The sequence below is a fragment of the Microtus pennsylvanicus genome, chromosome 5, assembly GCF_037038515.1.
Source record: "Microtus pennsylvanicus isolate mMicPen1 chromosome 5, mMicPen1.hap1, whole genome shotgun sequence".
In the NCBI taxonomy this organism is placed as follows: Eukaryota; Metazoa; Chordata; class Mammalia; order Rodentia; family Cricetidae; genus Microtus; species Microtus pennsylvanicus.
Window position 1 is genome coordinate 125,695,694 of NC_134583.1, and position 22,221 is coordinate 125,717,914.

General features: G+C 45.0%; 1 protein-coding gene across 3 annotated transcripts in view; it reads left to right on the plus strand.

Moving 5' to 3' along the window:
• The window catches only part of Pdcd11 (programmed cell death 11), a 47,277-nt gene that overhangs the window by 14,956 nt on the left and 10,100 nt on the right, over positions 1 to 22,221 (plus strand). For all 3 annotated transcript variants that reach the window (XM_075974329.1, XM_075974330.1, XM_075974328.1), the window contains exons 10-25: positions 1,397 to 1,521; positions 1,692 to 1,752; positions 2,291 to 2,437; positions 4,392 to 4,643; positions 5,153 to 5,293; positions 5,647 to 5,841; positions 6,529 to 6,699; positions 8,235 to 8,454; positions 9,538 to 9,687; positions 10,405 to 10,520; positions 12,462 to 13,009; positions 14,419 to 14,481; positions 17,230 to 17,338; positions 19,552 to 19,641; positions 19,824 to 19,926; positions 20,286 to 20,463. In XM_075974329.1, coding sequence (XP_075830444.1) covers positions 1,397 to 1,521; positions 1,692 to 1,752; positions 2,291 to 2,437; positions 4,392 to 4,643; positions 5,153 to 5,293; positions 5,647 to 5,841; positions 6,529 to 6,699; positions 8,235 to 8,454; positions 9,538 to 9,687; positions 10,405 to 10,520; positions 12,462 to 13,009; positions 14,419 to 14,481; positions 17,230 to 17,338; positions 19,552 to 19,641; positions 19,824 to 19,926; positions 20,286 to 20,463 — 2,669 coding nt within the window. The remainder of the gene's footprint in view (positions 1 to 1,396; positions 1,522 to 1,691; positions 1,753 to 2,290; positions 2,438 to 4,391; positions 4,644 to 5,152; positions 5,294 to 5,646; positions 5,842 to 6,528; positions 6,700 to 8,234; positions 8,455 to 9,537; positions 9,688 to 10,404; positions 10,521 to 12,461; positions 13,010 to 14,418; positions 14,482 to 17,229; positions 17,339 to 19,551; positions 19,642 to 19,823; positions 19,927 to 20,285; positions 20,464 to 22,221) is intronic.

Sequence of the window (22,221 nt, forward strand, 5' to 3'; positions counted from 1 at the left end):
TGAGTCATCGCACCTTCTCAGAGCACTCTCCTTCCGATCCCAAGCGGGAACACAAACATAAAGCCAGAGTTTGCACTGGCGGCACAGCCCCAGGAAGCCACGCTTTGAAATGACACAGCGTTTTTTCTGCTGCTGTTGCCGAATCAGGAAATCTCTCTACATCACGCCACCAACAAACAGCAAAAATCTGTGTTAAACTCTCTCTCCCTTATTTTTAAGCCTTCTCAGGTTTTTTAAGTGGGTTTAGTTAGCCACACGTCTGGGCGTCATTTGTAGTAATAGGGGCGGCGGCGGCGGGGCTGTGTCCCCAAATCCCCAGCCGCCTGGCTCGGCTAGCTTATGCCCCGAAATAATTACACAGACACTGTATTCATTTAAACACTGCTCTGGCCCATTCCTATCTAGCCTCTTCTAGGCTAATTCTCACATCCCGATCAACCCATCTCTAATCATCTGTGAGCACCGGTCTTACCGGGAAGATTCTAGCCTAAGTCCATCCTGGGTCGGAGCTGGGGCATGGCATCTCTCTGAAGTGTCTGCTCTGGAGAGGAGAGCTGCGGAGTCTGACCTCACTTCCTCTTCCTCCCAGCCTTCCCTTCTGTTTACTCCACCCACCTAAGGGTGGGCCTATCAAATGGGCCTAGCAGTTTCTTTATTGCTTAAACAATGAAATCAACAGATTGATATATGACACTCCCACATCATATGTGTGTCTTTGTGCCTATGGTACAGTTCCCATGGAGACAAGAGCAGGATGTCAGTTCCTCTGGAGCTGGAGTTACAGGAGATTGAGAGCCACCCATCATGGCTGCAAGAGCAGTACATACTCTTTACTATGCGCCATCCCTCCAGTCCCAGTAGAGCTTTTGTTAAAGGGTCGGATGGAGAGTATTTAGACTCACAGGCTCTCATCTGTGCCCCAGCAGCTCAGCTGTGTTGTATGAAAGTGTCCACAGCATGTAACTGAATAGGCTCAACTACAGTCCCGTAAGGTTCTTCATTTATAAAAGTAGGTACTGACATATGAGTGTAGTTTATTGATGCATGGTCTAGGTGGACTGTTGTTCATGAGGTTCCATGATAGGAAAGGGTGAGGATTGCTTTAACAAAGTACTGTTTTTAAAAATATTTTTAAGTTTTGAATATTTTACTTGCTTTTATGTCTGTGGATCTATTGATACTGAAATTACAGGTGGTGGTGAGCTGCCATGGGGGTGCTGGGAATTGAACCTGGGACCTCTCAAAGAGCAGCCGATGCTTGAACCGCTGAGCCATCTCTCCATCTCACAAACTACTGTTTTTATAGTGATGATAAATGTGTTGTCATCTCAGTGTGCTTTGCACTCTGCCTTGGAGCTGTGTTTCTGACTTATCTTTACTTTTTGATATTCTGTAGCTCAGCCATCTCTCTGATTCTAAAAAATTATTCAGTGCTGAGACCTTCAAACCAGGGAGCACTCACAAGTGTAGGATTATTGACTACAGTCAAATGGATGAGCTGGCCCTGCTGTCTCTGCGGAAGTAAGTGCCGTTAGCACCCAGGGAAGCATGCCCCTGTGCATATGCATTTTCACTTTCTCTAGACTGGCTGGGTGAGGGTGTCCTTTCTTGCTGGCGCGATTGTGGAGGTCCTGAATTTTAGGCAGCCCCTTCCTTAGACTGTGTAACTGTATGTTTTTCTTTTGTTCTAGATCAGTTATTACAGCTCAGTTTCTTAGATATCATGACATCACATCGGGGACAGTGATAAAGGTAAGGACCCGAGCATCCTTAGTTTATGTGTTAACTGTCAGCTCACTCGTCCTCTATTAATACATTGAAGACATGTTTCTACTGTCTAAAAACAGACATTTTTGTATATTCCTTAGGTGACTGTAATCAATTTCAAAATAAAATCTTACTAGCTCCACCCAACCATATGGAGACAATGGGTCACAAGTCTTGGGCTTGGGATTTGGTGGCAGCTGTTAGAACAGATAGTTAGTTGTGTGATATTAGTGTGAACCTGGCTCCAGATCCCACTCCTCCAGCATGTAACACTAATGGAGCAGATACTTTTAAGGTGGAGTTCATTCCCCAAGAGACATAGTCCCCTTAGGAAGTGTTCCTGCATGGAACACAGGAATTACATGCTCAGCCAGAAAACTTGAAAGCTTCGTACATAGGCCTGGCTAAGTCTAGCTTGGGGGAAAGGATTGGCTTACCTCCATGAGATCTGGAAGGTGACAACCCCAGTAAGAGAAAATACTGTTCTTAGGAGATCATGGTGTCTTTTCTTTGGATCCCATAGGGTACAGTGCTGGCCATAAAGGCATTTGGAATACTGGTGAAAGTGGGTGAGCAAATGAGAGGCCTGGTACCTTCCATGCACCTGGCTGACATCATGATGAAGAATCCAGAGAAGAAGTACCACCTAGGGGATGAGATCAAGTGCCGGGTGAGCCTCCTGAGGGTGTCCATGTTGGGTTAGGGTTAGATGAGAAGAGAGAGTTTCTAAGCTGACGTTTCTGCCTTTTTCTGTAAAATGAGTGTCTAATATCGGCAGGGTATCCTTTACTGAACATTAGGAAAAGAAAAGTGAGTCCCTGGCATGTGTAGTATACTGTAAGTTAAAATAACCACGCAAGCTGGTTGTGAGGCGTTTGTTGCATGGTTTGGTGCGGGCTGTATGCTGTGGTTAGAGCTCAGAAAGAGAGGTGGGATTCAACAACAGAGCCATATTGCCAGTAGCCACTGCCATACACCACATGTCCTGTGTCTAAAAATCATTCTGTCAAATAACTGTATTGTCCTCATTTTCAAAGTGCCAATTAAAGGGTTGGAAAGCCAGGTATCTGCCAAAGTCCCACAACTAATAAATGACAGAACCAGTTTTCAGAGTTAGCTCAGTATAATAATGCCTTCTGGACTTCTGATGATGGTAGAACTTGAAAGATGGACAAGGTTTGGAAGGTTGTGGAAGAGAAAGGAATATGTTCAGACTCAGAAGTAGCCCTGAGATATATTATGTATGAAATATCATAGCAAATCCCATTATTATGTATAATTAACATATACTAATCAAAACCTTATTTTTAAAAAAATAGCCTAGACCCTGGGAGGTAGCTCATGGGTAAGGGTGCCTGCTGCAACCTGACGATCTGAGTTGGAGTCTCAGGTCCCGCATAATGGAGGAAGAGAACTACCCTCTGACCTCTGCACACATTCACCATGGCATGTGCATATCTCCCACTCCCCTCATAATGTACTGCACCATGGCATGTGAATTCCCTCCTTATTTCCCCACACACAAACACACATGCATCATGGCATGTGCATGCCCTCCAACACAATAATTAAGCCACTAAAAGAATAACAGCCTAGACTATGTCACAAAACATGAGAGATTTCCACAGATACCTAAGTCCATCGAGAAGCTTGTTATGAAAAGTAAGTGTGATTCTGCATAAGTACCCAGAATAGGGCCTGCTAAGTTTGGGTAGTGGGAGTTCCTGGTTCTGTTTTGTTTTGTCCTGGTACTGATTGTTGAACCCAGTGCTTCCTGTGTGCTAAGCATGCTGTTCCACTTAAACATACTACTGGGTAGAGCTGAGTTTTCTTATGTTTACTGTATTTTATTATTATTGGTGCATAAAGGGCAGTAATTGCACATTGGTGCAGATTTTAAGTAGTGAGGTCAAGGGATTGAAAACGGGTTTCTCACCAGGTGTGGTGGCACACTCCTTTAATCCCAGCACTTGGGAGGCAGAGGATCTCTGTGAGGTTTTTTTTTTTTTTTTTTTTTTTTTTGGATTTTTGAGACAGAGTTTCTCCGTAGCTTTTTTTGGTTCCGGTCCTGGAAGTAGCTCTTCTAGACCAGGCTGGCCTCGAACTCACAGAGATCTGCCTGCCTCTGCCTCCCTAGTGCTGGGATTAAAGGTGTGCGCCACCACTGCCCGGCTTGATCTCTGTGAGTTTGAAACCTGCCTGGTCTACAACATGAGTTCCAGGATAGCTAGAAATGTTTTTTTTTCTCTCAAGGTAATTGGATTGCTCAGTCTTAGATCATAACTAATAAATAATACCACTAACCATATAATAAGGTAGGTGGGCATAAGGTGTGCTATTGTAAGTTTCTGAAACATCAGGCTAGTGCTGCTATACGAGACCAGTCACACTGTGTGTGTGCCTGGAAAAGGGTTGTTAATATAAGAGGAAGTACATTTGCAATAGAGATTTCTATGCCTTAGATGCCATCCTGCAAGAAACAAAAAATCTACAGCTGAGATTATTAGAGGTGAAAGGTGTTTGGTTCTTTGAGAATGACCTATGTCCTTTGGGTTCATGGGGCAGCAGATCAGTCAGTGACAGCCTTGGTAACAACTTGTTGATAGCCTCTATCTTTTCCCTAGGTTTTGCACTGTGACCCTGAAGCCAAGAAGCTGATATTGACGCTGAAGAAAACTCTTGTCACATCCAAACTACCTGCCATTACGTGCTACGAGGATGCCAAGCCTGGCCTGCAAACGCATGGTGTTATCATAAGAGTCAAGAGCTACGGCTGCATCGTAAAGTTCTACAATAACGTGCAGGGTCTGGTGCCCAAGCATGAGCTAAGTGAGCAGCATATTCCTGACCCTGAGAGGGTCTTTTACACTGGCCAGGTAACCCTCTTCTGTACAGGTGATCTACCCTTAGTGACTCTGGGAATGCAGGTTTAATGGAGCAGTGGCAGACGGCTGCCTTTTAAGAGGAAGAGAAAGGAAGCAAAGATAAAGTGGGCCCAAGCCAGTTAAAACGGGGAGGGAGTGACGACCCAGGAGCTCTCATTGGAATCCAGAGGACCCAGGCCCACTACCTGAATGAAATGTCTCATTACCTATAATGAACCAGAGATGGTCACCTCAGACTCTCACTATAGGAGGTATTGGAAAGCTAGTGGGTTTGAGTTTCTCTTAAAGAACTTCTTAAAACTTGAGGCTTATAACTTGAAGTTAATATGTCGTTGTTAAGAAGGTTCACTTATGGGACTTTTAAATGCAGCCTCTATCATCTTTTCCCTGCCCTTGGATTTGACCCAAGGACCCTGTAGTGCTCGTGGAGGGCAATTTGCTCTCGGCTCTGAAGGCCTGCTGTTGCAGGAGATGGCCAGACACATGTGGTTTCTCACCAGGTGGTGAAGGTGGCCGTGCTGAACTGTGAACCTTCCAAGGAGAGGATGCTCCTGTCCTTCAAACTGTTGAGTGATTCAGAGCCAAAGAACGAGAGTGTCGAAAGCAGTCAGAAGAAAGGAAGAGCTGTTAACATTGGGCAGGTAGGTACCTGGGCAAGTGATTGTGTCTTATGGTGACATCAGTTCTAGAGGAGAAGAGGGGTGGCTCTGTGAGATCGGGGGCACCTTTCCTGCCTGCAAGTGGAAGCTGGCATGAGAGAAAAGTTATGTTAGGGCATGGCCTTACTGGTCTCCTCTCAAATTGCTAAGGCCAGCCTGCAGTTTCCTCTTCCTTCTGGGAATCACAGAGAAACTGGCAAGGGAACCCCAGAGGAATCGTGGTGTGGGTGGAGATGTGGGGTCTAGAGGAAGGTGTCTTTGTTTTTAGCCTCTTGCTGACCTCTGAGCTCTTTTCTCAGGACAGACCCTAGTATTTACCTTTTGATTCTGAGCAGTTGGTGGATGTGAAGGTTTTGGAGAAGACCAAAGATGGGCTGGAGGTGGCCGTCCTTCCCCACAACATCCCTGCTTTCCTTCCCACGCCTCACTTGTCGGATCATGTTGCCAATGGCCCTCTGTTGCATCACTGGCTCCAGGCAGGTGACACCCTTCATCGAGTTCTGTGTCTGAGCCAGGGTGAGAAACATATTGTATCCTTGACTGATATCTGGGGCAGTGGAGGGCCATGGGCGCCTGGGTGGGAAATTCTAGGCAGGACTAAGGGGAGAAAAATCAACTATTTGAGCTTGAAAATACTCTGTAAGACCAAACTGATGACCAGACCTGTGCATGGAAAGCAGGAACAGGCCAGGTCCTACCAGGGACTGGGCATGGCTGAAGCAGTAACTCAGAAAGGTTCTTGTTGGGGAATGCGGCTCAGGTGATTTCCTTGAGTGCTGCTCATGGATAATTTTTAGGACAACACTGCCCTTTCTTATTATCATAAGGTAAAATCCTTAGGGTAGCAGGGTAGAGTGGGGTTCATTGGCCGCAGACAGGGTCAGTAGGGAACTGTATTGGATCGTGGACATGTGCTGTGCCCTGTTGGCAGACCTCCGGGATTCTGGAGAGGAGTTAGCAGGAAGAGCTAAATTGATTGTCCAGCATCACAGAACATCAGCTCCTGAAGGGCAGCCCCACTGGAGCTGCTACTTGAGCAGTTAGGGAATGCTTAAGAACTTGTTGGTCTCGCCCAAGCTTTACTGTGCTGCTCCTGCTGTGGTTCTCTGCCCGGAGAGACCCATAGTAATAGTAAAGTCAGTGGACTAGGAGGAGGAAATGGAGTTATAGATATTTCATCTGTCTTTCTGGAACATTCCTTAATGAAGTTCCATTAGCTTCTTTGCAGGAAGCCAGCTTTGGTCTCCACAGTAGAAGGTGGCCAGGACCCCAAGAGTCTCTCGGAAATTCAACCTGGAATGCTGCTCCTTGGCTTTGTGAAGAGCATCAAGGACTACGGTGTGTTCGTCCAGTTCCCTTCAGGTCTTAATGGACTGGCCCCCAAAGCTGTAAGTTTAGTTCTATGTACAAGGGCCTTTGGGGAGAGAGCTCAGACTCAAAGACCTGCTGAACTGAGAAGCAGCAGGGGGCTTGAGTACTTTAAGGGGGCCAAGGAGAATCATGTAAGGTGTGAATGCCATGAAGTCACTGGAAAAAGGGTGAATGCAACTGATGTACTGAATGAACCTCCTGCCTGCTCTTTTGGTCCTAGAGAAAGGGGCCTTTGTCTCACACAGCAGTATTGGGTGACAGTGACTTTGATAGGTAACTGTTTGCAGTTTTAGGAGGACTGGCTTGTGTTTATAGCATGTTCAGACTGAATTTTCCTGAGTAGCCCAGTGTAATTTTTAGAGCCTCCTGTGGTTTTTAAGGTGTGGAGGCACAAAAATATCTTTGGAATTACTTTTTTCTCCTCTGTGCCATTGAATTACAAGTTTTTCAGATGGAAAAGATCCTAATGTTTCCTTAAGTGGAACTTTCCATGCCTGCTGAAGAAACTGGGTCCTGAAGGACATGGACAGGTGTATGACAGCACTGTACACACAGCGCAGGGCTGGTTTCTTGTGGAATGTTTGTTTAACTAGGCAAAGATGTGTTACACTTGTCTGTGCTGCATGTGTTTAACTATGTGAAGATGTGTTGCATTTGCGTTAATTAAATAAAATTAACCTGACTCAGAGAGGTGGGCTTAGCATGGGTTTTTTAGTTGGGGTGGTGTGGAAGGAGAGAGGCTTCCTGGATGGCAGTAAAGAGAGAGAGTTAGCCAGTTGCTACTCTAACTCTGAGCTTGCAGGTGTTCACCCTGGCCTTTGAATCTTAAGTTTTATTAGAATAGAGATTTGGTTAAAGCTGCCTTTAACCACAGCAACAGAGCCATTGTCTGGGGGGGAACAGAATCCCCCCAGGCTACAGGCTGAGCAGCTAGGCTGCTATCAGTTTAAAGCCAGCCACTGTGATGAAGGTTAAGTAGCATTTGGCGCCCCATGGTGGGCACCAAAGGTAGCAGGCTGTCTTGGGCTGCCCAACCCCCAAACCATAACATGGAGACTTATTAATTATGAATGCTTGGCCTTACTTAGGCTCGTTTCTACTAGCTAGCTTTTTAAACTTGAATTAACCCATTTCTGTTAATTTGTGTGCTGCTCCAAGGGTCATTTATCTCATCTATGTATTGTCCTTTCTGCTTTCCTGCTTCACCCCGTGTCTGGCTGCCTGGCCCCCAGCTGTCTGACTGACTTCTGTTTTCTCTCTGCCCACCAGTCCCGCCAACCATCCTCTGCCTAGCTATTGGTCAGTCAGCTTTTTATTAGACCAATCAGGTTCCTTAGCCAAGATGAAAGAGCAGCACATCTTTACATAGTTAAACAAATACATCATAAACAAATGCAACACATCTTTACATAGTTAATTAAACAGTTATTTTGCAACATAAATATGACACATTTTTACTTAAACAAATATTCTACTCTACAACATTGTCTTTAGCCCTAACTGTATTAATGGACAGCTGCTTTCCTTTTCCCATTTTTTATCTACTGTTCAGATCATGAGTGACAAGTTTGTAACCACTCCAAGTGACCACTTTGTGGTGGGTCAGACAGTCGTTGCTAAGGTGACCAATGTGGATGAGGAAAAGCAAAGGATGCTCTTGTCTCTGCGACTCTCAGACTGCAGCCTGGGAAATTCGGCTAACACCAGCTTTATCCTCCTGTGCCAGTGCCTGGAAGAACTGCAGGGTGTCCGCAGCCTCATGAGTAACCAAGGTGGGGCATGTTTAATGGAGGCAGGAAACAGAGGATAAGGTCCAGACAGGAGTGTCTACTTCCATTGTACCTGTTGTTAGGGTGACATGGGGGCTTTCTCTAATTTAAAAAAACAAAAACAACAACAACAACAAAAAAACTGGTGCAGTTTGGTAGAGTTTTTGTATGGCCAGTTTGGCCCTAGACTGTGGGTCTGAGTGACTTTCATACCTGAGTCTCCCCAGTAGTATGGGCATGCCACCTTAGCAAGACTTTTTTTTCCTCTCCATTTCTATTCTTTCTGTGTTACTAGAAATTGAGCCAACCTAGAAACGCAAGCAAGTGCTGTACTACTTACCTGTATTCTTCATCTATGCTTTTTTGAATAGTAAATGTTCATAAAGTAGTCATTACGAGTTTATGAAATGACATCCATTTACTACCCAGATTAAGATGAAGATCTTCTTGAATACTTACTGGATGGTAGTGGTGTACTCCTTTAATTCTAGCACTTAGGAGGCAGAGGCAGGTGGATATCTGAGTTTGAGGCCAGCCTGGTCTACAGAGCGAGTTCTAGGACAGTCAGAGATACACTGAGAAACCCTGTCTCAGAAAGCAAAAACAAACAAAGATTAGGTTTATTTGTGTGTGCACATGAGAGAATGTGAGTATGCCATACAATGTGTGTATAGGTCAGAGAACCATCTGTGGGAATTGGTTCTTTCCTTCCACCACATGGGTTGCAGAGATTGAACTCAGGTCCTCAGACTTGACGGCAGGAGCCCACTGAGCCATCTTACTGGCCATAACACTAGATTATTTTTGTTTTTGTGTGGGATTTGTTTTGTTGAGACAAGGTCTCACTGTATAGCCCCGGCTGGCCTGGAACTCACTACGTGCAGACCAGGCTGTCCTCAAATTCACAGAGATCTGACAGTCTCTGCCTCCTACATATCTGATCTGACACTGGATGGTTTGCAGGAAGTGAATTCACCCTTTCAGTGTTTGGGTGTTCCTCTGCTCTGTGATGCCAGCACATTTCCAGAGGAAAGAAATGCTGAGAGTGTCCTTTACTAATTCCCTGCTTTCTTTGGGCCTTGGCAGACTCTGTGTTGATTCAAACACTGGCTGAGATAACCCCGGGGATGGTTCTGGATGTCATGGTGCAAAAGGTGTTGGAAGATGGTTCAGTGGTGTTCAGTGGGGGTCCTGTGCCTGACCTGATCTTGAAAGCCAGCAGATACCATCGGGCAGGTGAGTTTGCTCCTCGTGTTGGGAGACCCTGTGCTTGCTTGCTCCCTGTACTGGATACAGAAATTTCCATGGTCATATAGTAGATGGGTTGATTGAATTGAAGCATCCTTACCTTGTGTGAATGAAAATCAAGACTATTGATAGAGGATAAATGTTAAAGCATGGTTCTTGTGATGGTTAGTATCAGTGCATAACAGGGTCTTAAATTACCTGGGTTGGCCTCTGAGCATCCCTAGGGAGCAGGGGTATCTTGGCTCTGTTAACTACAATGGGAAGCCTGGGCTGGGCTGCACTGTATAAATAAGGAAAGGGAGCTGATAAGTAGCATGCATCCTTTGTTTTCTGCTCCTTGGCTGGGTGCAGTGTGATTAGTGTGTCCAGTTCCTGCTGACCTTACTCCCCACCATGGTGGGCTGCACCTTGAACTGTGAGCCAGAGCTAACCTTGTCTCCCATAAGCTGTTCTGTCAGGGGTTTTATTATGGCAACAGGAAACTAAGACAGAAGTGCTTTTATTGTGTTTGTACAAAGTTGGGATTTTATGTTATTGAATTGCATAAATTAAGACCCACTCCAGCTGTAGCTAGGTGTGGTAGGCCATCTTGATTTCCCTAAATTGTGGGCCATCTTTGCCGTTCGGACTGAGGGACCCAGGAGAGCTAGCTTCCCTTCCGCTTTCCACAAGGCTGATTGCGCTAAGCTTGGTTCTGCATTGCAGGGCAAGAGGTGGAGTCTGGGCAGAAGAGGAAGGTTGTAGTCCTACATGTGGACATGTTGAAGTTGGAGGTCCATGTTTCCCTTCACCAGGACTTGGTGAATAGGAAAGCTAGAAAGGTAAGCTTATTGCACTTTTGTGGCTTTGTGTCTCGGCTTCCACACTACACTCACAGCTCAGGGAATTTGTAGTTAGAGTGATTGTGTGCCTGATTCTGTCTAGGATATTTTCCACTATACCTCTTATCCTGCTGTAGCTAATAGGACGGGTTTCCATGCTGGTTAGGGTGACAGATTTTATGATCCCCTAGCTTTAGGGCCAATCAGGTACTGTAATGAGTGAGTAGGACATAGATTAGGGAGGGTTAGTGTTCAGACCAGACAGATTGGCAGATGTGTGCCTGGCCCACACAGGCCAGACTGTTTGGCTCCATCCAGTTGTTAGCAGAGGACTACCTGGGTCTAATGTTGCTAAATATATATTGTCTTCCACCCCTACACCAACCCCTACCTACCTTTTTTGGTTTTTGAGACGCGCTGGCTTTGAACCCAGTCCTGCCTTGCTCTCTCAAATGCTAGTTTTATTATAGTTGTGTACCACCATGATTTTGACTTTTAAGAAAAGGCAGAATTCAGATTTTATTTGAAATAAATGTTGTAAACTAACTTAAGAAAAATAAAAGTCACCTGAAACTAATCAGGTCTCGGCATTTCTTACATTCAGGAAGCATGTCCACACTCGTTCCTGATGTCTCCGTATCCTTCTGTCTGATGGAAGAGCTGGGCATGCTAATCCCAGCAGAGACAGGCGGATCTCTTGACTTTGAGACCAGCCTGGTCTATGAAGCAAGTTCCAGGACAGCCAGGGCTACATAGAGAAACCCTGTCTTGAAAAACCAAAAGATAGATTAGATTTAAAGAAAAATCTCAATCTGTAGAAAGTTTCTCTGGGTAAGATTATATAGGTTGTGCATTCATTTATTCAAAATGAAATGATTGGGACCAGAAGTGTTTCAAATTTCTAGGTTTTTGTTTTTGTGTTTGTTTTTGATACTTGAACCAAGTTTTTCTGTTACATAGGCTGCCTTCCATTTCCTGAGTGCTGAAATCACAGGTGTATAGCAGCATGCTAGGCAACTTCAGACTCTTGAACTTTGGAATAGTTAAATAGACTTCGCTCATGTAATAGTCCTAATTCTAAAGGTCCGAAAGCTGAACTCTCTAAACTATAAAACTTTTGATATGCTAATAACTCTCAAACATGGATTTGGGAACATTTTGGGTTTTAGATTTTTCAATTAAATGTGTTCAGTCTGCATTTGATCATTATCCCAAGCATTTTGTGTGTGTGTGTGTGTGTGTGTGTGTGTGTGTGTGTTCCTAGTTGTTTGTTTTGAAGAGTTTCTCATGTGTAAAAATTCACCTAGAAATCACTAAGTGGCCCTTGAACTCTCAATAGTTGTCTTACCTCAGCCTCCAGCTGCTGGCTTTATAGGTGTGTGCCAACATGCCAGGCAGTCTCCTCGGTGGTGGTAAGGCCTTGCCATCTTACATGTGGAGCAGAGTGCATGAACACAGTGAGCTCCCATTAAAGATTCCTGCCTCAGTGATGTAACAGTGCTCTGGGCCTGCGGCGGGACCGTCAGTCAGTCTTAAGACCACTGATGGTCTCCTGGCTGTGCATCAGGTGCACCCGAATAACTACAGAGTTGAGATTCAGTAGTTCCAAGATTGGGCATAGGAATTTACATTCAAAACAAACCAGGCATGATAGCATACCTCTGTAATCCCTGCACTTGAGAAGCTGAGGCAGGAATAGTTGAGCTCTAGGCCACTGTGGACGACTTAGCAAAGCCTTGTCTAAAAGAAAAGAACCAATGAAAGGGGATTCTGGTGATCTGGGAATGAGTGTTCAGGAAAAGAAAGCCATGTCTGTGGAGGGGAAGCTAATTGCTTACAGCCCAGTCTGCTGGTATCAGGGGCCTTCTTTACACGCTGCCATGTGGAGCCATGCACAAAGTAACCATACTGTGTGAGAGTGAATGTGACTTCCCTTTCCAGCTGAGGAAGAACAGTAGACATCAAGGCATCGTGCAACATCTGGAGGAGTCCTTTGCTGTGGCTTCCTTGATGGAGACTGGCCAACTTATAGCTTTCTCCCTGACCTCTCATCTCAACGACACCTTCCACTTTGACTCTGAGAAGCTACATGTGGGACAGGGTGTCTGCCTCACTCTCAAGACCACAGAACCAGGAGTGACGGGTCTGATTTTGGCTGTGGAAGGGCCAGCTTCTAAGAGGACCCAGAGTCCAGCTCCGAGGGATTCCGAGACGGTTGATGGCAAAGAGGAGGAAGAGGAGGACACAGACTTGACTGTGAGGAATAAAAAGAAGCATGGCCTGGCTATTGGGGACAAAGTCACTGGGACCATTAAGTCTGTGAAAGCCACACATGTCGTTGTGAGCCTAGAAGATGGCGTCATTGGCTGTATCCACGCTTCCCGCATTCTAGAAGACGTTCCAGTGGGCACCTCTCCTACAACCACACTTAAAGTTGGGGAGACAGTCACTGCACGAGTGATCGGTGGACGAGACGTGAAGACATCCAAGTATGAAGTTTTGGGAGACTGGGCTGGCTTTGAGGGAGTTTGCAATGAGGGGAGGAACAGGAACATAGGCAGGTATTAAAGAGTTGCATGCAAATATTTCTCTCAGTTAACTACAAGAAACTCAGTCAGAACCTTTAGCATATTGTTTTTAAACATAGAACATAGTGGTTAAAGGGTAGATTTAAAGTTAGACCTGCCTTTGAATTTCAGATTAACTGCTGAGTTATTTCCATAACTTGTAAAGTGAGACTAATGGCCTAGTCTGCCTCGGAAAGCCATTGGGAAAACGGAAAGAGTGAGCATGTGTGCTGCCTGCTTAGTAAGTTGCTTCCGCATAGCTCTCACTCAGTGTGTACCAGCAGTTATCGTAGCGCATCCTCCGTGGCACATCTCTGTTTTAATATCTGTGTGTTTGCACACATGGGTTCACAGGCATGCACACACTGTGGCCCGTTTCTGGCAGTTAGAAGACAGCTTTCAGGAGTCAGTTCTCTCCTGTCTCCTTGTGGGACTGGAGGGTTGACCTAGGTGGTCACACTGCACACAAGCTGTCTTAAAGGCCCCTTACTTTAAATCTTGTTGTGTAGATTTCTTGCTCTAACAAGAAAAGAAGGGGTTCAAAAATCTAACGTATAGTTGGCATACTATTGTTGGTTGTTAGTTACCCATTGCTCTTTTTGGCTCTTTTGGGGGCCTGTCACCCAGCTCCCAAATAAATATACACATGTAGTCTTATTCTTTCTTATAAATGCCCAGCCTTAGCTTGACTTGTTTCTAGCCAGTTTTTCTTAACTTAAATTATCCCATCTATCTTTTGCTTCTGGGCTTTTATATTTTTCTATTTCTGTATACCTTTCTTTCCTTTTTTCTCTGTGATTTGCTGTGTAGCTGGGTGACTGACCCCTGATGTGTTCATTTCCTTGTTTTTCTTGCTCCTCTTCCTCCCAGATTTCTCCTATTTATTCTCTCTCCCTGCCAGCCCCACCAATCCTTACTCTTGCCTTTCTATTGGTCATTCGGGTATTTATTAGATCAATCAGGTGTTTTAGGCAGGCAAAGAGTCACAGCTTCACAGAGTTAAACAAATACAACATAAAAGAATGCAACACATCTTTGCATCATTAAAATAAAAGTTTCACAGCGTAAACAAATGTAACATCTTAAAATAATAATACACAACAGCATACTAATTTCAAGAACTAAGCATAGGATCTTCAGGAAGGCATTTATCCTCTCTAGATCTCGGAATGAAACAGTCTGTCAGTCAAGCCTTTGTCAGCCTAGTGTGGGGTGTGAGGGGAGAGAGGTGGTGGTAATCAGTTTGGGGGAGGGTGGGGCAGAAAGACCCTGAGTTGGGATCGTTGTGTTATCAGAGAGTACAGAGTGATTTGATTTTTTTCTCTCTCTAGGTTTCTCCCAATAAGTCACCCCAGATTTGTTCTGACCATCCTGGAGCTGAGCATTCGGCCAAGGTGAGGGAAACTCTGGCAGTGCCTCAAGGAAAGAGTGCTGGGCTTTGGAACCAGTAATCCTAGGGTCTTCTGGTCCTACCAGGCTTAGGGCATCTTTGCCTCTCTTCCTCCAAGTCTCCTTATTTCTCTAGACAGTCTTTCTATTTCAATAGAGAATTGCTCTGCCTTTTCCTCCCAGTAGACTCTGCAAACTCATCAGAGCATGTCTACAGTTCCGGCTCAGCATCTCATCAGGGAGTACCACACAGAAAGACTAGGCTTTGTCCGTTTTTAGAGAACGGAATTCTTGACTACACGGTTTTGTTTGAGCATCCTGAGGGTGGCAACCAAGGTCTCATATTACCACACAGCTGTGCCTCAGCTCCTGGCTGCTTTTTTTTTTTAACTCCCCTAAGGCTTGTGGGAGGAATGAAAACTAAAGTGGGCTTCGAGCAGCGGCTGAGAGCTCCTCAGTCACGTTGTGACTCCTGGGTGTGTCAAACGGCCCTTTCACAGGTGTTGCCTAAGGTCATGAGCAAAACTAGACTTAGGAAGTAGCAATGCAATCATTTTATGGTTTGGAGTCACCCTAGCATTAGGAGCGCTGAGAACCAGCGGAATAGAGGCTCATACCTGACATCCTAGCACTTGAGGCTAAGGCAGGAGGAGTGCCACAAATTCAAGGCCAGGCTAGACTACAGTAACAGCCGATCTCACAAAGCAAACGTGGAATGTCAGCATTGCTTCTCTGGACCCAGTGTTTTAGGACTCAGTAATTCCTGAATTAAGTACTGTAGCCAGGAATACTTATTCTGTCAGCACATGTAGCTTCACTGCTTTGTGACAGATGTGACGTGATGTGGCCTTTTAGGTGTTCCAGTGAGTTCTGTGGAGTGACACTGTGTGAGAGACTCTGGAGAGGACTGTAGTCTCTGTGGTAGTGACTCCTGCAGGCCTGCTCCTTTCTGCTTTGTCTGTGAAAGACCCCAAGCTTTCGGGGTTGATGGACCATCAGTAAATGATGCTGAAGACATGTGACCATGGGAATGTCATGCAGGGTCACCTGGGATGATACTTACTTTTTTCTTCATTAACATTTTGTTTTTGAAGAGGTCCACCTCCAGCTGATAGCAGAAGTCAGTAGAGGCCACTAAGATCCTCGGTTATTCTTGCTTCTTGCATTAATGCTTAAGGAACACATCTAGGTCTATGAACTCTTTTTTGTTGTTGTTACTGTTTTTTGTTTGTTTATTTTTTGTTTTTCGAGACAAGGTTTCTCTGTAGCTTTGGAGCCTGTTCTGGAACTCACTCTGTAGACCAGGCTGGCCTCGAAGTCACAGAGATCCGCCCTTCTCTGTCTTCCAAGGGCTGGAATTAAAGGTGTGCACCACCACCGCCCTGCTGCAAGGTCTGTGACCTCTTAAAAAGTGTTCTTTTCCTTTCTCTCACTAGTAGCTCTTCAGAATGAGTTATTGAAGTTTACTGTTCACACGTAAAATATTTTGAATCAAATGTATATGTGTTTTGTTTGGTTTCTTTTGAGACAGGGTTTCTTGTGTAGCCCTGGTTATCCTGAAACTCACTCTGTAGACCAGGCTGGCCTTGAACTCAAAGAGTTCCACCCGCCTCCGCCTCCAGAGTGCTGGAATTAAAGGCTTGTACCATCACACCCAACTCAATAATAAATTTTCTGTTTTCTTTAGGTAAAGACTGGCTTTTATTAATGCACTTCCTGCCCTCTGAGTTTTCTGTGTGTATGGGCACTAATTGGGCTAGAAAAAAATTGGTTGCATTATATTAAAAAAGTGATTTTGCATGGAGATTGTTGCTCGATCGTAGGGCTTACCTGGCATCTGCAGGGGCCTGGATCCCTAGCACTGCTGAAAAGGAAGTTTTGGAGGAGATCTACTCATTTAGGATCAGTTTAAATGGTAGTAATTTATCCCATCAAAGTGCCAAACCATACTCATGAATGACAATTTACGTTTAGGCTCGTTTCTGATCTTCCTTAAAATTACAGAGAAAACAACTCTGAACTCACCACTGTGCTCACGTGTAAGCGTTTCTTTCAGGTGGAGTTACTAAGTCAGGATATTTGCAGTTGTGCTTTTCTAGTATAAGGAGCGTTTCTACGTTCACTAGCACATTTGACTATATTTTGCATTTTTGCCAGCATCACTGTACTATTTAATATATGGTTGAGTTTTGTTTTAGAAATGATCTGAATGCGTAAGTGGGATTAGTAGTTCTTCCTCCTTTTTCCATTTGCTAGTTTAGTGATGTTAGATTGACGACAACTTTCAGATCGCATGCCCTTGTATGTCTGAAGTTGATAATGGTAGCTTAGCGTTTTTTTTTTTTTTTTTCTGAGGTACTGAGATGACTCATCTGTGTAGCCCTGACAATCCTGGAACCTGCTCTGTAGACCTGGCTAGCCTCGATTTTAAAAAGATCTGCCTGCCTCTGTCTCCCAAGTGCTGGGTTCAAAGGTGTGCCAACAACTCCTGTTAATGGAAAAATTTTATTAAGTTTATTAAAGACTCATGAGCTAGTTCACTGCTGGCTTATACATAGATTGATGACTTGGGGAAGAGACGATTTGTTCCAGGTAGGCTATTTAGAAGGGTCTCCTTTAAGGAGAAAGTTGGCCATGAGAGTAAGTAATAGCAGAGTCCCGTACCAACCCTCTGGCAGTTTTACAGCAGTTCTTTCAATCTAGACTCTGACCAGTGATTGGTTCATTCTTTCCTTTGCCTTTTTGCAAAACAGTGATTTGAAGAAGGATGACTACAATGCTCTTAATACTCAGTCTGTAAGTCCCATGGAGAAGACTCTACAATACCAGGCCGGGCAGACTGTGACTTGCTTCTTCAAGAAGGTGAGCAGTTGCTGCCCTCATTGCAGGGCTGACCTTCCTCCAGAGCAGCGTGGGTAACACTGGAGTCAGAGGCTCTGCACTGGGCATTCTGTGTCGTCCTTACTTACTCCCATGGAGGCTAAGGGTGAGGATACATGGCTTCTGCCCCTAAAATCTTATCTCTATGTAGGACCAAAATAAAGGAGTGGGGGCAGGGAGCAGATGAACTTCTACTATTCTCCCATCTATGTATGTCCTGACTCTGGCCCCTGACTCCAAGGAGCTGTCTGTTCGGCTTTGCAGAAACATCTGTTACCTTAAAGTCTGAATGGAGTAAGAGCACCAAGAATGTAATGCAGAGGGCTGCAGAGACAGCTCAGCAGTTAAGAGCATTTGCTGCTCTTCCAGGAGACCTAGGTTCTGTTCCCAGCTGCCACCTGGACTTGTCAACTTTAGTTATGGGTGTCCAGGGATTCAACATGCTCTTCTGATCTCCCCAGGCACCAGGCTGCACATGCTACACATACATACATGCAGGCAAAACACACATAAAATAAAAATAAACAAATCTTTTAAAATTATGTAATAGGGAGGAAAAGGTTGAAAAGACCAAAATTTTAAAAGAACATCAGAAAGGCAGCCTGAAGTTTCAGGATAAACACAGACAATGCCAGAAGAACCAAGCAGTACAATTGGTTGAAAATGAGTAAACAGATTGGTATGTTGGCTTCCAGAGTTCAGTCTTTAATGACAATAGCAAAGTGACAGTCCATGGCCTGTGTGGTTAAGAGGATTGATGTGGTGTTAATCAGGACTGAGAAATTAAAGCACCGTTTGTGACTGTAGCTGTCCAGCGGCAGCTGGTTAGTGGAAGACAAGAGCAGCAGAGCTGATACTGCTCAGATGCTTTGACCTCAGCGTGGAGCTGCTGCAGGGCCAGAGCACTCCCTGGGCAGTGTGGCCCTGGATGAGCAGAGTGAGTTGTCCAGAGACTGACAGACACCTTGATACTAAGTCTGATATGCCGCTGTTTGCTAGACAAAGACACCACGTGCTGCGATGCTTGCCACTGTACTTTAACGCTGCAGCTTTCCAGACTCAGTAAAAAAGGCCAGTCTTTCTCTACTTGGTGGGTTTGTTTTATTTTGTTTTTAAGACAGGTCTAGAATTCATTTGTAGGCCAGGCTGGCCTTGAATCCATAGAGATCTGCCTGCCTCTCCCGGTGCATCACCACACCCAGCATGAGTCTCATCCATAATCATCTTTCTGAGCATGTCACTAATATTTGATCCCTCTAGTCATCCCTGCCTGTGGACATTCACAGTCCCTAGATAGATGACTTAGTGCAGCCTTGACAACCATCTTTGTTTTTCCTCCTGTCAGTATCATGCTGATTCCTGTACCTGATTTACCTATTTTTCTTCTGTCTAGGACCCTTTAAGGGTCAGAATCTACCATCTTCCCTGTAGTTGATAACCAGCATATTCCTGTAGCATGCTGTACTTTGTATACACTGCTTAGAGCTCTAGTTATTTGCATGCACATTGAAGTTGCTTCTTAAAGTGTAACCTTGAAGGCAGGTCTTGGCTTTGTTTACCACTATGATAAACCATTTTTTAAAAAAATATTTATTATGCATACAACGTGCTGTTGGCATGTTTGCCTACATGTCAGAAGAGGGCACCAGACCTCATTACAGATGGTTGTGAGACACCATGTAGTTCCTGGGAATTGAACTCAGGACCTCTGGAAGAGCAGTCAGTGCTCTTCACCGCTGAGCCATCTCTCCAGCCCCAATAAACCATTTTATACAGTGACTTCTTAATAAATGCTTTATTTTATTGAGTTGAAAGTTAGAATTTATACAGGATGTGGTAGTGAGAAATAAAGATCTAAATTGATCTTGAAATAAAACGTTGGCCTCTGGAGATGGTTAATTGTCAAAGAACAGCCAAGTGCAGAAAGAGGGTGGGATTCTGGGATTGGTCCTGCTGTATCCTGAGGATGTCTTCAGCATGTTTCTGTCGGTCTCAGCTGAGACACCGGAAGGACTCATTCTCTGCCAGTCTAAACTCTGGTTGAAGCCCATGAGATGTGGAGGTGGTCAGGGTGGATTCCTCTCCCTTGGAAAAATGTGGGGTTTGGACCTTCTCAAGCTTGTGTTCTTAAGAGAGTGTGTTTTACTGGTGGGGTAGCCCAGGAAGCCCTTACGTCTGCCTTGTACCCCGCACAGTACAACGTGATTAAGAAGTGGCTGGAGGTAGATGTTGCACCAGACATCCGAGGGAGAATTCCTTTGTTGCTCACCTCCCTGAGCTTCAAGGTTAGTGCCTGGTAATCCTTGGAGAAGACGCGAGTTCCCATGGGCTACAAAGAGCCCTGGGCTAATATGGGGTTTAGTGGTTTGGGAGGTATTTACTGTAGTGATTTAAATGTTATGTTTTTGGATATGTGACAGACCTTTATGGGGATATCAGAAGTTTTTTTTTTTTTTAATCCTTTAAGGTTCTGAAACACCCAGACAAGAAGTTCCAGATTGGGCAGGCCCTGAAGGCCACTGTGGTCAGCTCAGACATCCCCAAGGCTTTCTTGTGTCTGTCACTCATAGGTATGAAAAGAAGCTGTCTCTAGATGGAGAGGGGCCAGGAGAGGGTCTTCAGTCCCTGTCTGGGTAAAAGAAACCCTTCAGTGGAGAGCTTCCTGGGAGTGGGTTGTTTGGCTTTCTCTATACTTTGTTCTCTGGTTTGTATGATTGCATCACTTTCCTGGCTCTTCTTTTTCTAAACTTGATTTCCTCAGGTCTTTAGAAGGATTACCTGTCATATGACTGTGGGGTTCAAGGCTTCAAGCTATGATGAGCCTACTCAAGTTGGCCGCCTCAAGTGTACCGGGTCTCTATCTCCTCTGGGCTGGCAGGCTATAGTAGGCCAGACTGCCAGCTGCTATCTTGTTTTCTCTGCCCACCAGGTCCTTACAAACTTGAACAAGGGGAAATAGCCATGGGCCGAGTGTTAAATGTGGCACCCAACAAGGGACTGACCGTCTGCTTCCCCTTTGGGAAGATAGGGAAAGTCAGTTTATTTCATGTGAGTGACTCTTACTCTGAGGCACCCCTGGAGGACTTCTTTCCCCAGAAGATCGTCAGGTAAGTAAGCCACAGAGCCCTTCCTCTTCTGCCTATGTATGGAGTTGGTGGGATTTCTTTTTAATTGATGTGCAGTGTGTGGTATGTGTGTGTGTCATTTTAGTCCCCCCGTTCCGCCCACCGAAAAATTTAACAGGTTTACTACAGTTGATACCAAGTTGATCTGCCAAGACCTTTTCACTGGAGCATCCTATGTTTATTAAAAATTACACACGCAGATAAAAATGGAAAAGCTGTTCTACCTTATTTCTGCCCCTGTTCTCTGATAGTCACTTCCTTAGGTCCTTCTGACTCTATATGGGGAAAATATCACTAGCATTTAGAACTACTGATAGCAGGGAGGGGGAAGAAAACAGAATTGAAAGAGAAATGTTTCCATACACCACAACACATGTGTGGAGGTCAGAGGAAAACTTGTGAGAGTTGGTTCTCTACTTCCATCATGTGGTCTTGGGGATTGAACTCAGTTATTAGGCTTGGTGGGCAAGATTTATCTTAGACCCCTAAACCACCTCTCTGGCCCCAAGAGTGGATTCTTCTTTTTTTTTCCAAATATTTATTTATTTATTTATTATGTATACAATGTTATGTCTGTGTGTATGCCTGCAGGCCAGAAGAGGGCACCAGACCCCATTACAGATGGTTGTGAGCCAACATGTGGTTGCTAGGAATTGAACTCAGGACCTTTGGAAGAGCAGGCAATGCTCTTAACCTCTGAGCCATCTCTCCAGCCCCCCCAAGAGTGGATTCTTAAGCATGACATATTGTCATGTGTTCTGTGTGGATGGTGCACAAGGTGCCATCTTCAGAAGGCCCATCAGGTAGGCCTCACCTGCCCCCTCACAGCGCCCGCAGCTGTGCCCTGGGAACACAGCTATTTAGATGTCCTGAGCAGTTTTCCTGCCAGCTCTGCCAGAGGAGTCTGTGAATAAAGAAATTAAGTGGACTTCAGGTGGTGTCTAACTTCACATAGCCTATTGTTCTGTGATGCTGTGGTCTCCTCTCTGGGCCAATAGAGACTGCACACTCTTACAAGCACCTTTAGAAGCTAGTTGTCTTGTGTGTGCATTTGCCAGCAGTCAGCTTTACAGCAGCCATGGCATAGAGACCTCTCTCCTTGAACTGGAGCCCCAAGAGCTAGGAGTGGCACGAACTAGAGAGCAGCTGAGAGCATGATTAGTTTGAACTTCATTAGCATACAAAATAATGGGTATCGTTATGGCATTTCACGCATAAGATCATTGTACCTTGCTGAGACTCATCCTTCCTAGTACCTTTCCCCATCTCTCCTCCTTGGCTGGTCCGCTTCCATGTTATTGGGGGGGTGCAGTTAAATCTCAGTTCTGCATATAAGAAAATATATTTAGCCCCATCTCCCCTCTCCCATTACCCTCTTTTGCTCTTCTATTTATTTATTTGCTTGCTTACTTTATTTGTTTATCTTATGTGAATGGGTGTTTTTCCTGCGTGTATTCTGTGAACCACGTGTGCCTGGTGCCCACAGAGGCCAGAAAAAGACATTAAATCCCCTGTAACTGGAATTACAGGTGATTGTGAGCTCCCTTGTAGATGCTGGGACTTAAACCAGGAACTCTGAAGAGCAGCTGGTGCTCATTATCCCCATCCATCTCTCCAACTATCATTTTCCTCTTCCTACCCCCCTAGTCCCTTGCTTTTCATGTTGCGTGCATGTGTGCTTGTGTTTGTTGTACACACGAAGGAACTGTTGTGACCCTGTCTTTCTGAGTCTGGTTTATC